General features: G+C 40.3%; 1 protein-coding gene across 4 annotated transcripts in view; it reads left to right on the forward strand.

The window, feature by feature from the left end:
* The window catches only part of LOC127435277 (metabotropic glutamate receptor 8-like), a 268,255-nt gene that overhangs the window by 86,004 nt on the left and 164,209 nt on the right, over positions 1-18,042 (forward strand). For all 4 annotated transcript variants that reach the window (XR_007896164.1, XM_051688613.1, XM_051688614.1 and 1 more), the window contains exon 3: positions 16,268-16,484. Coding sequence is in view for 3 of the 4 variants with exons in the window: in XM_051688613.1 (XP_051544573.1) it covers positions 16,268-16,484 (217 nt within the window). In the remaining variant the exon portion in view is untranslated. The remainder of the gene's footprint in view (positions 1-16,267; positions 16,485-18,042) is intronic.

The following is an 18,042-nucleotide window of genomic DNA, read 5'->3' on the forward strand; positions in this document are numbered from 1 at the left end:
TCTTTTCCTGTCAAAATGCATTTATTTCCTTCTTAGGAAAGAAAACCAAACAATACCAGCCTCTCAAATGACTTCATGACCGCAGATGTCAGAGCAATGGTTCTGTAGTCATTAAGTCCTGTGATTTTGGATTTCTTTGGGACGGGGATGATGGTGGAGCGTTTGAAGCAGCTGGGAACTTCAGAGCGCTCCAGTGATGTGTTGAAGATCTGTGTGAAGATGGGGGCCAGCTGGTTGGCACAGGCTTTTAGACAAGTGGGTGAAACACCGTATGGGCCCTATGCTTTCCTTGTCTTTTTTCCGGAATACCCGGCACACATCCTCTTCACAGATCTTAAGTGCAGGTTGAGTAGCAGGAAAGGGGAAGAGGGTGGTTGCAGGAGGTGTTGGTGTTTGTGTGAATTGAAGGTCAGAACGGGTGTCGGATGTGAGACTGGGCTTTTCAAATCTACAGTAAAACACATTCAGGTCATCAGCCAGTTGTTGTCTCCCTACAGTGTTTTGGGATGGTGTCTTGTAGTTGGTAATGACTTTCAGGCCTCTCCACACTGATGCAGGGTCATTAGCTGAAAACTTGTTTTTCAACTTCTCAGAGTATCTTCTTTTAGCCACTCTAATCTCCTTTGTCAGTGTGTTTTTGGCCTGATTATACAAGATTATACATTTTATCCCCACTTCTGTAAGCATCCTCTTTGGCCCAACGAAGCTGCCTGAGTTTTGCTGTAAACCATGGTTTGTCATTGTTGAATGTTAAATAAGTCCTAGTAGGAATGCAAATATCCTCACAGAAACTGATATATGATGTCACAGTATCTGTGAGCTCATCAAGATTGGTGTCTGCAGCTTCAAAAACACTCCAATCAGTGCAGTCAAAGCAGGCTTGAAGTTCCAGCTCTGCTTCATTGGTTTATATTTTTACTGTCTTTACAACAGGTTTAGCTGATTTAAGTTTCTGCCTGTAGGTTGGAAGAAGATGAATCAGACAGTGATCAGAGTGTCCCAAAGCTGCTCTAGGGACAGAGCGATATGCATCCTTTAATGTTGTGTAGCAGTGATCCAGTATGTTTCTGTCTCTGGTGGGACATGTAATGTGCTGTCTGTAGGTGAGGTTGGCTCAGTTAAAATCGCAGAGAATAATAATAAGTGAGTCCAGGTATTGTTGTTCTGTGTCTGTGATCTGATCAGCCAGCTGATTCAACGCTGTGCTCACACATGCTTGTGGAGGAATGTAAACACTCACCAGAATAAACGAGGAAAACTACCGTGGCAAGTAGAAAGGCTTACAGCTGATAAAGAGCGCTTCCAAATTAGGACAGCACATCTTCTTTAACGTTGTTACATCTGTACACCAACTTTCATTGATGTAAAAGCATGTTCCACTACCTCTTGTTTTCCCCATTAACTCCACGATACGATCTGCTCTGAACAGCTGAAAGCCCGGCAGATGTAACGCGCTGTCCGGAATGGCTTCACTCAGCCAGGTTTCTGTGAAGCACAAGGCAGCAGTATTTGAAAAGTCCTCGTTTGTACAGGTGAGGAGATGTAGTTCGTCTGTTTTGTTAGGAAGAGAATGGAGATTCGCTAGATGAATCAATGTTATAACTGATCCTTTTGAACATCCAAAATCTATCGCCATTTTAGTGAGGTTTAAATGTTCAATATATTGCCCAGCTATGCCCTACAGCTAAGTAGAGTTTTAATACATTCATAATAGATAAACTAGATAAATAACAGATCTGAAAATGTTATGATTTTATCAATCAACTAAACCTGAGCTTATATACATGAAGTGTTTGGTAAAGGGAATTTCTGAAGTGAAAGAAGCAATAACACAATGCACAATTAGCAACACAACATAACATGGAAAAGCTCTGGGCGTGTTGATTATCCTTCTAGTAATTATGTTGAATTGGAATCAATAAAGTCATAATCACTGCCCTTTCTTGTTTATTGCTTAATGATGAGTTGATATTCTTGTCTCTCCCTGGAGTAAGACCAGGTATGAAGACCTGCTTGACTATGGTTTTAATATTGAGGCAAAATAATCTGTTGGCCGTTTACCCACTGAAATGGCACCAATACGACCAACAGCTGGAAGGTATGTCAGTATATACTGTGCAACGCTAGAAATGTGTCAAATGATAATATTTGTATATACCGTTTATCCGCAGTAGAAGTATTTGCACAGCTATCAGTGGACAGGACTGCTTTATGCTATTAATAATTGACAGTGACAAAGAAAAATGTAAAAAATTAAAAAATACAGAGTGTCAGATGACAGATGGTCAAAAGAAATATTAAAAATGTTTTACCTATAAATATAAATTATTAGTGTAAGTATATTGATACAGAATCATATCGCAGGTTACATTTTTCAGCCATAAAATGATATTCAGTGTATCTCAATATTTATGTATTTGCTTAGAAGTATAATAAAAAAAGAGGAATCATCAATGTTAAATTCAATTAGTAAAATGCAGTAAATGTAAAAAGGCATGATTCATTATTTATATGCACCAATATAACAATACATTGTAATATAAACCTATATTTACCTATATAAAAGTTGCTAACTCATTTTAACCTTGCAAGTAAAATGCCATGCGGATATTTACTTTAAATTTTTAAGTGATGATTCAACGCAACATGAGTAATTGAATCAATGTTTTTAACTGATTGTTTGTCTGGTCAAAATAAAAAAAATACAGAAGGTAAAATACAGATGGCCAAAATAAATGTTTAGAAAATTGTTGCTAAAAATATTGATTATTAGCATTAGAATACTGCTACAATATTATTAGGTAAAATATCGCAGGTAAAAATTTTCAGCCACAAAACATTATATTATGTTATTTATTTTTTTCAGCAGTTACAGAAATATTCAAATCAGCCCATCTGGCACCAACAACCATGCCACAGTCAGAAATCACTGAGATCACATTTTTCCCCATTCTGATGGTTAATGTGAATATTAACTGATGCTCCTGACCCATATCTACATGATTTTATGCACTGCACTGCTGTCACACGATTGGCTGATTAGATAATCGCATGGATGATTGTTGGTGTCAGATGGGCTGGTTTGAGTATTTCTGTAACTGCTGATCTCCTGGGATTTTCACACACAACAGTCGCTAGAATTTATTCCGAATGGTGCCAAAAACAAAAAAAACATCCAGAGAGCGGCAGTTCTACCGATGGTAATGCCTTGTTGTTAAGAGAGGTCAACAGAGAATTGCCAGACTGGTTTGAACTGACAAAATCTTTGGTAACTCAGATAACCACTCTGTACAATTGTGGTTATAATCTCAGAATGTTGTTTTGGTGGCACGAGGGGGACCTACATGATATTAGGCAGGTGGGTTTTAATGTGGCTGATTGGTGTGTATATATATATATATATATATATATATATATAATCTTAGGCATTATCAATGTTAAATTCAATAAGGAAAATACAGTAACTGTAAAAAGGCATGATTCATTATTTATATTCGCCAATATAACAACACACATATAAAGCTATATTTAGCTACATACAGTATAAGTTGCTAACTTATTTTAAACTTGCATGTAAAAATTCATGCAGAGATTTATTAAAACTTTTTTAGCAATGATTCAACAGAAAATAAATAATTGAATCAATGTTTTTAACTGATTTTTTGTCTGGTCAAAATGTGAAAATACAGAGCGGAAAAATATACAGATTGCCATAAGAAATATTTAGAAGATTGTACCTAAAATATGGATTATTGATGTTAGAATATAGACTTTATTCACAGTTGCTCCATCTTTGATTTTTGACAGGGAATGAAAACGAGGCTGTGATGGATAGACTTACATCTCTTCAATGACATGCACTGTATAAAGGCTGTTTTGCACAGGACGCGGTCACTGCACATTCCCTATTCATTTTCAATGAGAGAAATGTGGCAAAGGGAGGCGGCAGTCAAAGCGGCGCCGCTTTCCAAACTCGTTTACGAGAAACTTGCAGCTTTGTTGTGCAAGTTTATATAAAAGTTTTAGTGAACATGGGGTAATGGTTTATTTATTTATTTTTTATGTAAATACATTTGCCAATGAAAAACTGGCAATTTATTTAGAAATATTTTAGGTTATTCTTTTTTTTTTTTCTCTCTAATCAAAATGTTTTAGGCAAAACATATGATACTATACAGTATTGTCATTTGTTGGATCAGTTTATAGTTTTTCCCTCCATGCCCTCAATCTCCTTTTCTTTTGTAACATCCCTTTAACTAACAAAAGCCATTTCCTTAACCCTTTAAGATCTGAAGGTGTTTTTAAAGGGGCATTCAGTAGTTCTCTAGCTAGTGTTAGCATTTCTCTTCTTTGTGTACTTTAAGTACCGATACGACAGTGGTGTTAGTGGTGTTATGACAGTGGTCATTTGCATCTGGAAAATGTCGAAGTTTGAGGTCATTTCTAAAGTTATTTATTACTACTATAATATAATTGCTTTGCCTAAAAGCAAACGTCAGAATTACAACTACAGTCAAGGACAGATTATTATTGTCCCTCATAGCAATAATCTTTGGAGACTGTCTACATTTCACGTTATTTCTAAAGACAGTTATTACCTTTATTAGAGAACTTCTTAGCATAAAATAAATCTCAATTAGTAAGCGATACAGAATGTCATGGTAAAGGAAAGATTCTAATTGTTTTTGATGATCAAATATAGCATGTTCATGAATACTGTATTTGACAAACAGTTGTTTTGTTTCCAAGCAACCAAAGTCATGGTTTACACAAAATCCACAGCAATCGCTGTGCCAAGATACTTTGCACTAAACGAATGAAGACATATGCCGTTTTATAGATGGGCAACACTTACTATAGCTGTGATAACAAAGAAAATAAAATTACACTTTGCTTTCCGGTGTGCGTTTGTAAATGCCACTGAAAACTGTCCATTACTATCATATGTTGATTGCCCACGTAATTTTACTTGTATGAGTTTTCTGTACATTCCACTGATACTATTTTAGAGAGTGGTCTAAACAATTAATAATTTCTTACCTGTCCAACAAAAAAGAAGCAACATTGGCACCACTGCTCATGTTTTTCTCCATCATCAAATCTTTCCACCTTGTGTATGCCGTACCGATGTTTACTCTAGTTTTTTGCCTTTGCTGGTCTTTCTGTCTTCAGATGTTTTTCACTTCTTCGGAAGTACAGCTACTGAATCTCCCTTTGTCTCCACTTCTAAAGCGCAATAATAAGTATGTTCCATTGTGTTCTTTTCGCTCTTCACGTCACCAAACAACACTGCGCTAAGCATAGCCAAGCGTATCTACGTAGGCGATAGCCAATTAGCGCGAGGATTCTATTCTTCGGCGTTTAGTGAAACACAGCGGGTCATTTCAACATTGTGAAACACATTGAAGGGGGTGACCCACACCATATATAATAAAAACACTTTTTATAGAAAACTATTATGAGTACAGTCTTCATCTCATGTGAGTGTACACCATTCAGATCACTCTTCACAAAAACTTCAAATTTGCCCCAAATTACTGAATGCACCATTAAAGACTTCCTGTTTCAGTGGCATACCTAAAATTAAAGGCTTATAACTTGACAAGGAGGGTCAAGTGTTTGGTATCATTGTGAAGAAAAGTTTTCACATTTTTTAATGATATAGTTTATGATACATTCTAAGACTCTCAGCCTAAGAAACTGCTGAAAAATCACAAAACAAATTGAGCCAAAAATGAACTTTTTTTTCTTATTTTTCTCATTTGACATTATATATCTGTGGTTGTGAATAAAGTGTCTCCGAAAAACGTCATGGTTACTTGCGTAACCTCCGTTCACTGATGGAGGGAACGAGACATTGTGTTGATAAAGTGACACTAGGGGTCACTCTTGGGAGCCCGAGACACCTCTGGTCTTTGATAAAAAGCCAATGAAAATTGGCGAGTGGTATTTGCATGCCACTCCCCCGGACATACGGGTATAAAAGGAGTTGGTATGCAACCACTCATTCAGGTTTTATGCTGAGGAGCCGAGACAAGGTCCGGCCATTTCAGCGAGTAGTTCAGTGTTGTGGCAGGAGGGACACAACGTCTCGTTCCCTCCATCAGGGAACGGAAGTTACGCAAGTAACCATGACGCTCCCTCGACGTTGTGTCGATGTAGTGACACTAGGGGTCCCTATATGAAACGCCGCAACTGGCTGAACTGTGTTACGTGAACTGACGGTGTGTGACGAGCAGACAACTGTGTGCCTCGTAGCCAGCGCACCAGGCCGACACGTAACCTCCCCCAACATAGTTATGAGTGTCAAACGGCCCTTTGGGGACACGTTGACTACCCAAAAGATAGAGACAGGCTAGCCCAGTCGTGGCCTCTTTTCCCCTTCTTTTTTCCACTCCCTAAAAAAGAAGGGGGATTATCCGACTGGGCCGCCAGGTCTAGTCGGGGGTGTCCCTCCCACGTCTCATCCAGGGGCCAGACATGGAGATTCCAGAGGTCTGGTCGCGGGTGCCAGATGGTGCCCTGTCCCTGAGAAAGAAGGTCCTTCCTCAGGGGAATTCGCCAGAGGGAGGGCTGTTGCAAGGAGCGTGAGGTCCGAGAACCACGTCTGGATGGGCCAGTAGGGTGCTGCCAGGACGATCTGCTCCTCGTCCTCCCTGACCTTGCACAGAGTCTGTGCAAGTAGGCTCACTGGGGGAAACGCATATTTGCGTAGGCCAGGAGGCCAGCTGTGTGCCAGCGCGTCTATGCTGAGGGGTGCCTCGGTCAGGGCGTACCAGTGTGGGTAGTGGGAGGATTCTTGGGAGGCGAACAGGTCTAACTGTGCCTGTCCGAATCGACTCCAAATCAGCTGGACCACCTGAGGGTGGAGTCTCCACTCTCCCTTGAGGGTAACCTGTTGTGACAGCACGTTCGCTGTAGTGTTGAGGTCGCTTGGGATGTCAGTGGCTCGTAGCCACTTGAAGTGCTGTGGACTCCAGAGGAGGAGACAGCGGGCGAGTTGTGACATACAACGAGAGCGCAGACCACCTTGGTGGTTGATATATGCTACCGTTGCCGTGTTGTCTGTCCGAAAAAACACATGCTTGCCCTGGATCAACGGCCGGAACCTCCGCGGGGCGAGCAGAATTGTCAACAGCTCGAGGCAGTTGATGTGCCAATGCAGTCGCGGGCCCGTCCAAAAGCTGGCGGCTATGTGCCCGTTGCAAACAGCACCCCAGCCCGTTTTGGAGGGGTCTGTCGTGACCACGACTCGCCTGGAGACCTGCTCTAGGGGAACACCTGCCCGTAGAAACAAGAGGTCGGTCCAAGGGCTGAAAAGATGGTGACAGACCGGCGTGATGACCACGCAATGTGTCCTGCAGCACCATGCCCATCTCGGGACTCGAGTCTGAAGCCAGTGCTGAAGTGGTCTCATATGTATCAACCCGAGCGGGGTGGCCACCGCTGAGGATGCCATATGCCCCAGGAGCCTCTGAAAGAATTTCAGTGGAACCGCTATTTTCTGTTTGAACACCTTCAAACAGGCCAGCACTGACTGTGCATGCTCGTTCGTGAGGCGCGCTGTCAAAGAGACTGAGTCCAACTCCAAACCGAGAAAAGAGATGCTCTGAGGAGCTTGCTCTTTTCCCAGTTGACCCGAAACCCGAAGGCTGAGGTATGATAGCACCAATTCCCTGTGTGCACACAACATGTCCCGAGAGTGAGCTAGGATTAGCCAATCATTGAGATTGAGAATGCGAATGCCCACTTCCCTGTGACCTTCGTGAAGACTCGAGGGGACAAGGACAGGCCGAAAGGGAGGACCTTGTAATGATACGCCTGACCCTCGAATGCAAACCGCAGGAAGGGTCTGTGTCGAGGTAGAATCAAGACGTGGAAGTACATGTCCTTCAGGTCTACCACCGCGAACCAATCTTGATGCCGGACGCTCGCCAGAATGCGTTTTTGTGTCAGCATCTTGAACGGGAGTCTGTGTAAAGCCCGGTTCAGTACTCGCAGGTTCAAGATTGGCCGCGACCCACCACCTTTTTTCGGTACGATGAAGTAGGGGCTGTAAAACCCCTTCTTCATCTTGGCCGGAGGGACAGGTTCTATTGCACCCTTTTGTAGGAGGGTGGTGATCTCCACACAATGTAGCAGCATTTTCGTCCTTCACCAAGGTGAAGTGGATACCCAGGCGGACGCCTGGTAAACTGAATCACGTAGCCGAGTCGGATGTTCCGGACCAGCCATCATGACGCATTGGAAAGCGCAAGCCACGCATCTAAGTTCTGCGTGAGGGGGACCAAAGGGACAATCTCGTCGGACATACCAGCGGGTGGGGCCTCGCGGCAGGGCGGAGCTCAAGGTGCCACACCATGTCATGGCCGTGCTGAGTTCAAGGACATCGAAGTACTTTCCTGGCTCCTTTTGACCACCCCCGGAACAGCCTGGGACGGGGGAGGAAGAGACCTGTTCTCATGACCTGTGGAGACTGTCACATCGGGGGCGGATTTGTGCCACAGCTGGGCACTCAGGGGTGGAAGACCGCCGCTGGAGCACCAATCCTGCCAAATAGAGTGGTGGACGGTGGTTGTGATGACGACCATGCACACCGGATACGTGACCCAGGGAACAAGGAAACCGCTCTTGCTGAACTCTTGGGTACTGCAGCCACTTGGGCATGCAGTGCAATTAAATGCAAAGGTAACAAAAAGATTCTCCTCCCGGCCCTCGACCTGGGGATGGAGTGGTCTGTTTACCAGCTCCAGAGCAGCAGGTTTCGTCGTCCCTGGGTCGCCCGTCTCAGGGGCACTTTGAAGCCTTTCAAGGGTTCTTGGCGGCCGTGAGACGGGTGGCTTCTGATTCCTGCGGTGGGCTCCACGCCGGGGCCGGGCCGAAGGGGCGGGCTGCAGCAAAGCCGGTGCAGTCACCGCAGGGGGATGCCCTTGGCGACGAGCAGATGGGGTGCGGGATCTTGAGCCACAGGATATGCCGGATAGCCTCTGTCTGCTGCTCCACCGTCGAGAACTGCTGGGCAAAGTACTTGACGATGTTGCCGAATAGGCCAGCCTGGGACATGGGGGCAGCAAGGAACCGTGTCCTGTCGGCCTCACCCATCTCGACCAGGTTGAGCCAAAGGTGGCGCTCCTGGACCACTAATGTGGACATCGTCCGCCCGAGAGTCTCGGGCTCCCAAGAGTGACCCCTATTGTCACTACATCGACACAACGTCAAGTGAGTGACAGAGAGGGAACTATTGTTTTGTTCCCAATCATGTCAAAAAATCAGCACCAGGTCAGTGTAATCACAACATACAAGATGCATTAATCAATGGAGATGTAATTATGTAAGGGTCTACTGTATGCTTGTGTGTGTATATTAGGCCATGCTTGACTTTTTAGTCTTTGTTAAGGTTCATGTCTGCAATATGCAGTCTGAATGTTGGACAATAAAGGTGTGTAGGGGTTAATTAGCACCGCTGGTGAGCTGTCTATCAGCTGTACACAGCAGCCACTCAGCCAGACAGCTCCATTACCCTGGGACTCGTACACAGACAGCCCGACACACATTTAAAATTAATGTGCACGCATATAAGATTACTGTTTGTGCATGTAGGATATATTTGATCAGATATTATACTCATGAGCATAGACATCCAACTTTAAATGATAGACGTTGACTATGAAAACACAAAGAATGTGTAAAACATTACATAGTGTTTGGTTTTGAATGGTTCGGCTCTGTTTTCCAAGCAATTTCCTCTATAATGGCTTTGATTGAGATCATTAGTTAACATCAAGACCTACTTTGTATTGAATGTCTTGTAATACCACAGATGTCAGATCTTTTGTTCATTCTTCTCGTCTAATCTCTCTTGAACTGCTTCAGGGTGTTTTCTATATTTCCCTAAGCAATTGCTCTGTTTAATTTAACAAACACTTACAAAATGAAAGAAAAGACCTTAGTTTACTTGCAACATCAAGTCCCCAATGTGAAGACGTGTAAAAAAGGCAAAAGCAGTTTCAAAGCTTGTTGATGGAGGGCTTAAATACTGACCAGAAGATTGACTGGTTGTAGTTTATGATACTGTTGGACAAAAGCACTCATTGGATGTTTTCTACAGACATTTTAGAAGAACTTCAACACTATCGACATGTCAGATGCATGTTACGTTATTTCAGCTCAAAATGAACAAACGCAAAGGAATTTTAATTAAGAGAAGAACAAGGAGAATATATGCAAAAAGAGGGACTGCAATTAAAAAGAGGGTTACCAAGGATTAAGAGTCTAACTATCAAAGCACTTTCATTTTTGTGTTGATGTTGTGTTGTCTGTGGATGGGTTTGAATTATCTCCCCTAAGGGTTATTACATTAGATGTGTAATTATGAGGGTGCATGGCACAAATTGCCCTTGAGCAGAAAGATGGATGGATTTCAGTTTGACCTGATAACATTGAGATACTTGTCAAATCTCCTGCTTACCTTCTACAAGAACATCTGTATATTGAACATTCTTTTAAAGGTGCGCAAATAATAGGCTACACTTGTGAAAGAGTCAGTACACAACACCATAACTGCTGCTTCTTTATACATTATGTACATTGTTAGTGGTGCTGGTTATATGAAATATTCAATATTAAAAATCGCTGGTTGAGTATTATTATCGCTTATATTTAGGATTAGGGATTTGTAAATGTAATGTGTGTAATAAACGGGCAAAACGATCAAACAAAGGAACTATCATTCCTTAAGGTGCTCAAGATGCAACCTAGTCTCACAGAATGAATGTTTCAATAACTACATTTTTGCAAACTGAATTTTATGTGCCACTTTCTACATTTTGCAGTATTTTCCTGGTGAAATGGCACTACAACAACTGTGCGTTTTATCCACTTTCTCACAAATCACGAGTACAACTGCTGATTAAGACTTTATAAACACTTATTTTTCACACTATTACTCACACTGCTATGTTATGATATCGAAACATTTTTACTGTAATACACCATTTGAAAAACTACACATTTTAATGCTTTTATTACAGACCAACCTACTTTTACACACTTACTCCAACCGCTGTTATTATAGTTAACCAAAACTAAATTGAAAACTAACTTAAATCATTTTCGTTAACTGAAATAAAAACAAAAACTTAAATTATTGGAAAAAGCTGATACTAAACTAAAATAATTTTTCATAGCTCCAAAACAAAGATAAAATAAAAATGATCATTTTAGTTTTAGTTTTTGATATACTAGGGTGAATATGGGCAAAATGGGACACATTTGGAAATTCTACTTGACACTTTATATTATGATCCAAATGCCACATAACCTAACATTATACCTTTGAAGCAAGCTTAGGATGTCTTCTACCTTAATCAAAGAAGAAATATTCAATGCTTTGAAGACCCTCTTTTGACCATATCCCAGGTTTTTGAAGAAGTACTGGTAAAGTGGGACGGAGGAAAAATTATTCTCTAGAAAATACCTACAAAGTATTTGGAATACATTTGTATATTTTATTCTACTCTTTCACATCATAGCATTAAGTTGACTTTTACTTTTTCATAACCTTAACAAAATGTACCTCAAATTTCTGTCATTTTCTTTACCAATGCTTTTCCCACCAGTGGTCATGAAATGAGCTCTGCCACACATCCCAAAGTAAAATCATCAATTTTAAACCTTAAAAAGATAAAGGGATAGTTCACCCAAACATGAAAATTCTCTCATTACTTATTCACCCTAATGCCATCCCAAGACACCCTATATTATAACATTTGCAACATTTACAATCCACATTATACATGAAAATACCACTAGATAGAAGTAACACAAGACTGCTCTGAGAAATGTAATGATGTTAGACTTAGACGTACACCAGTAAACACTCAGCTTTGGCAGCCATAAAAAATGCTAAAACTAACTAAACTGAAACTACAAAACACTGAGAAAATGAAAACTAAAGTAAAACTAACAGACAAACTGTGAAAACTAACGAAAACTAAACTAAATTGTAATGACAAATTGAATATAAAATAGAAATGAAAACTAAATTAAAAATCCCAAACAGCAGTAACATTGATTCCAACATGACAATTTTCCACGTTAGCTGACCTGATAGAGTGTTGGACTTTGGGACTCAGAAAGTGAGTCTCGAGCCCAGCCAAGGATGCTTGAAAAGAAAGTGAAGCGAAAGTGCCAGAGAAGTGAACCAAAATGATGTGGTTGCTTCAGTAAATGTATTTTTCATGTCGAATTTGCTTTTAAAGGGGTCATGAAATGGAGAATCAAATTTCCCTTGATATTTAGACATATAAGAGTTAACTGTATTATAAAAACATACTGTAAATCTCCTCCCCAGTCTAAAAAGAGTATTTATAGTTACCACCCTGCTGAAACACAAAACACTCGTTTTGAAATCTGCACGAGACATTGCTCATTTGAATTTTCACATCCCACAACATGCATCATCGCACCCTTGGTCCCACCCATTTGCGCTTAGGACAGACAGGCCAAGTGTGGCCAACTATTCCTAACACCAAAGGGGACCCATCTGGACTATTTTGGATTATTTTTGTATATAAACATGCACTAGACAGATGTCTTTGAGCACTGTCTTGTATCTTGCTGCTTTGAAAAGACTCATTGTCAAAAAGATTCGGTTTCATTCAGCTGCTGCCTCTTGTTGTTTTGAGCAGAAATGCGTCATGGATGTGTTCTTTCGCACATCTGCACTATTTTTATTGTTGGTGCATGAACACATGCACTAGGTGGATGTCTTGACAGTTTTGATGTGCCTTAGTGCGCCTATTTGTGTGCGTCATTTCACCGTGTTGTGGGTTTTTTTCAGCTGATATCAACGTGGTTTGCTTGTGAACCAGTCATAATACGATTCAAGCTTTGGAAAGGAACTGTTATTGAAGGATGGGGCAGTTGAAACAGTAAGTAAACAGTTCCATTCATGAATATTTTAAATGTCAAGACTGTTTGATAGTTTATGCTGAGTGTTAGCAGTTGTGCTTGAGATGAATAGTTTAATATATTTGGATGCAATGTGTTGGACGTGCGCTATGCGTAAACCCTGAAATTTAGTTTTATAATGTTGTGGAGCTTTGTTCATTCTCTTCCGATTGAGTTTAAAATATGGCTGTATTTGAGGGGCTGCACGATGTTAGCCAATCATAACAGTGGGCGTTTGTGTTGAAGGTTTAAGGAGGCGCTTAGGCCATAACTCAGCATTTCAGTCAGAGGGCCAGAGACAGGGTGGAAAACTAAATTATGACTGTTTTAATGCAAAAAAATAAAATAAAATACAAAATTACTAACACTATCAGTGGACCTCAGTAAAGATTACAAAATGATAGCATTTCATACAAAAATAGCATTTCATGTCCTCTTTAAAACTCTATCAGTTAAGTTTTAGGCATTGGTTAAGGCTAAAGATGTCTGTTTTGTTCACCTCTCATTTATCTTTTAGCACACTATTGGTTAAGTTAACGTTTTAGGTTAGGGAGGTACGTTTCACTCATTAAAACATCCATCTAAAATTAACCTTAAAAATCTTGTCTGATTACAACATCATTTCACTCGCTTTTGGCAACCCCTGCTGGACATTTCACTGGGAAACTGCAGCCAAACGTGTAACGAAGCATGTAATTTTGGTTTGCAAAAATGCTGCCATTGTCACGTAAATTCCATGAGATCAGGCTGTCAAGATGTGTGTGTCCATTGTGCAATAAACCAAAAACTTTGATGCTTTGATATGAGATTGTTACTTCATGTTTACATTATGCTTTCTTTTCTCTCTCTCTCAGAAGCGTTCCTTTCATTTGAATTTACTATGTAATAAAAAAAGTTTTCTTACCCCTTAATCTTGTTCTCCTGGGTATTGTCTCTGTGTAGTCTCTTCACATAAATTATTGATGAGCCACTGCATGTACTGTATACTATATGAAAGTTTGCATTGTGTTACAATAAACCTTTTCAGATAAACAAACCTTATAGGAGGGTTCACTTTGGGTCTTGTTATTAACAAAGTGATGCTTAAAGCTGTAGTTGCATGCTTTAAGTTGTTGCATTTATTAAAAACTCTTAAAAGCTGATTATAAATGAGTGTTTTGGTAACATATATTTCACATTTTATAGCCCACCTGAGGGGACTGTTTAAACTTAATGTATTTTTCAATGTCACAATTTTGTTCAGCATTCATTCCTCATAAATGTATTCTAAACAGGTAACCACACAAATAGAATGGTACGTATTTGTGCAACCCTGTTGAGCATACTCTTATAAAAAGCTTCAAGCAGTGAAAACACAGTTGATTGTGGACCATCGAGCAATCTGGAATGACTGGATTTAACAACATTTGTGTAGCTTGACGTGAGCTGCATCTTAAAGTCTGTTTTCTAATAGAATACTTTAGAATTATTTAGCTGTTGAGCTCCTCAAAGCATGTCGCTGTAGAAAAATTAATCCATCCGTCAAACTTCGTACCAATGACTACCATACCTGGAATTCTCAGCAGTGGGACTGCCATCTAAAGACATTCTGGTTCCAGAAGTAAAAATCCCATACATTTTTTCCATAGGGGAATTTATTTTTACTGATAAATCCTAAACCTTCAAAGACAGACCTACCTTGAGTTTAGAGATTATTTAAACAATGGTATATGCTTTGTTGACGCCATCAGTCTGTGTTATTTCAACTTCACAGGATTCTTGGTAAATAACTACATTACCCATGATCCTGCTAAGAAAGATACACCAATCAGAGAATATAGTGCAACAGTCTGGTTCTGGAAGTAAAAATCCTATTCATTTTTTCCATAGACTAATTGATTTTCAACGAAAACGTATAAACCTTTAAAGACAGAGCTACCATGAGCTCCAAGGTTGTTCATTGATGGTGTATGCTTCCGTTGAAGTCAGCCATCGAAACCATCCATTTGCATTATTTCAACTTCAGGAGTTTGTAAAAAAACTCCTGGTGAACAACTACATTACCCATGGTCCAGCAGAGCAAGATCCACCAATCAGAGAACCGCGGCCAACCAAGCCTGCAAAATAAGCCCAGCAGCGACCGCCCACTACCATGTAAATGACGCAATCAAGTCGGTTTCTCTTCACCCTTAAACTACTTATATATCTGTACATATCAGAATATTTTGCAATAAGCAAAATATTTTGTTTCTCTACTTATAATCAACAATCTAAGATCAAAAGTTTTATATATTCCAATAGATTTTATTCAGTTACATCATTCGCAATGCTTCATGGGATTGTAGTTCGTGCCCTAGTGAAAGACAATAAGTACACATTCTTGTACCTTTGACTTATTGCCCGATAAAGTATTGTAAAACAAAGTTTGTAATGTTGTGATTCACATTGAAGTTGGTTGGTTTGCTTCATGGTCTAAAACTCTTTTATTGAGGATTTTATGAGAAGCCTTTGTAAAAAAATGGATGGGAAAAATACTTCCGGAATCCCAATGGCTGAAAAATTGGGCGGGCATTCTTACCAACAAAGTGTGCCAAAAGAGCTCTGCAGCGGCCGCCCATTCCAATGACGCACTGTGAATGATGCGATCGAGTTGGCCTCCCTACACTCTCTCAAACTAAATATATTTGTATATATCTGAATATTTTGCAATAAACTTAAAATATATTGTTTTCTATTCTCATAATCAACAACTTTAAATCAATGTTTTTCATTTTTTCCATCATTTATTATTTGAAGAAATCATTGGCAATGCTTCATGGGATTGTAGTTAATTCCTACTTGAAAAATGTAAGTACACAGTCTTGTCTAATTTTCAAATACTTTTTTACTTCAAATCAAAGTTTGTAATGTTGTGATTCACCTCGAAGCTGATTGGTTTGGTTCACGGCTTAGAATGCTAATGAAGTAAAGTCCCTAAGGAAAAAATGTATGGAAAACTTTTCGCAACCAAGACGGTTGAAAAAGTGGGCGGGCACTGTTGCGCTGTATTGTTGATATTTTCTGAACGAAATATCAGTGCACCCTTACTATGTACTAAATGCACAATACTGGCTATATGTGTAAAAATGGCTTGACTCTTGCTGGTTCAATTAAATATTTTAAGTCAAGGAGGAGGTGTTGAAGCTGAAGTGTGTTTTCAGCATTTTTAGCAAAAATAAGCATTTTCAAACACTGATATTCATGTTGTCACCGTATAAATCATAACTTGCTTTTCTTTTAATTTACCCTGTGACATTAGAATCTTTTTTCTAAACGTTCTCTTTCTCTTTCTTGACAGATTCCTCAAATCAGCTATGCATCCACAGCGCCAGAGTTAAGCGACAACACCCGCTACGACTTTTTCTCCCGCGTCGTTCCGCCAGATTCCTACCAAGCCCAGGCCATGTTGGATATTGTCACAGCAATGGGCTGGAACTACGTCTCCACGCTGGCTTCGGAAGGGAATTATGGTGAAAGTGGTGTGGAAGCGTTCGTGCAGATATCCCGGGAGATGGGTAAGAGAGATTTTCCTGATTGGCTGATTTTTCGAAAGCCTGATGCATGGATGTGAGGATATGTGGTCGTTGCCTTTTCATGTTTCAAGTTTACGACTATTCTGTGACAAAAAGCTGCAGTTTGTAGTCTCTAAAGTATCAGCTAGCTGCTGCCCACATCTTCACAATTATTGTTTTATTTTGAATCTATTTTTTTTCTTATTTTTCCCATTCTGTGCAAATCTGTGTGAGAATGGAATTTTTCAGGTATTTCATCTCACACTTAGTTTGTGATTAGTTGTGTAAAGCAGACTGATCTCACTGTGAATTCGGCAACAGTTGGTCGAAAGTTCTGCTGCCGAAATCGAGCTGGACTTAAGGGGTGGCCACACTAGACTTTGAGAATGCAAAATTATTTCAGACAGAGAAATAAACAAGAATGTGATGTCACGTGCAAGTACTTCTGATTTTAATAAATCACAAATAACATGATATTATATTCTAAATGTTCTAAAATACACCATCTACTCACCTGCGTTTGAATGGGAGTGAATGGAGTGCAAAGTGTAGGCTTTGCAGAAATTTGGACCACTGTCCCCAGTGGCTGTGAACTCCAGTTTCCAGGTGAAATGCCCACAGAGTGGCGCCAAAAGTAAGTTGTAAAGCAAGTTGCTTCTAGCTTTTTTATTAACCATATACCCTAACCTAAACCCCAACCCTAAACCTAACTGTCACTGGAGTAAAAATGTAATCTTAGAGGGAAAATGTAACCTCTGAATCACACTCCTCTGCCTAAAAGACCAGCATTGCTGTTCATCTGCTAGTGTTGTGTTTTGGGTGCTGGTCCCCCAGCAAGGTATGCTGATGTGCTGGTGACCCTACCAGGCTTTTAAACCTGCTTAACCAGTTTCATAAGAAAGACCATCCTGGTCAACCAGCTTCACCAGCTTCAGCTTCTAGGTTTTGCTTGACCAGCAACAAACCAGCATAGACCAACATGGGAATTGCATGCTGGTTAAGCTGGTCTTATTAATGTCATTAATGTCATTAATGATTATGTGAATGCAATTACTTACTGGTTCCCATGGGACCAGAAGCCGTTTCTCTGAGGCTGCTCACGCAGTGCACCATCAGTAGCATGTTGGAAAAGGTAAACCCATTTGAATGATGCAAAAATGTCTAATGGGCTTTTCCTTAGTTGAAGTGACTTTGACTAAGAAGGTGACAAATATTCTTATCAACGCCACTAAGTAGATCAGTCTCCTTAACTTGTATGCAGAAGATTAACCTAGCTAAGTAATCCCCAGTTGTTAAACTGAAGATGAACAGGGATTATGTTGCTTTTGTAGTGTGTAGGAATATATAAATTACCCTGGTGACTCTCTGCTCTTTCACATATTGATGGAAATGCTGTGGGTAATCTTGATTTTCTTGTTGTTTTGCAATTTCATCATCCCTGGGGGTTATGACTCCACTCCGTTGAGCGTTTAACTGTTTTCTGCGTGTTCAGCGTATGTTGACAGTTCACAGAGGGCAAGGGCGAGAGTTACCCACCAATGGGATGTGAGTGTGTTTGTTG

This window comes from Myxocyprinus asiaticus, chromosome 45, assembly GCF_019703515.2.
Source record: "Myxocyprinus asiaticus isolate MX2 ecotype Aquarium Trade chromosome 45, UBuf_Myxa_2, whole genome shotgun sequence".
In the NCBI taxonomy this organism is placed as follows: Eukaryota; Metazoa; Chordata; class Actinopteri; order Cypriniformes; family Catostomidae; genus Myxocyprinus; species Myxocyprinus asiaticus.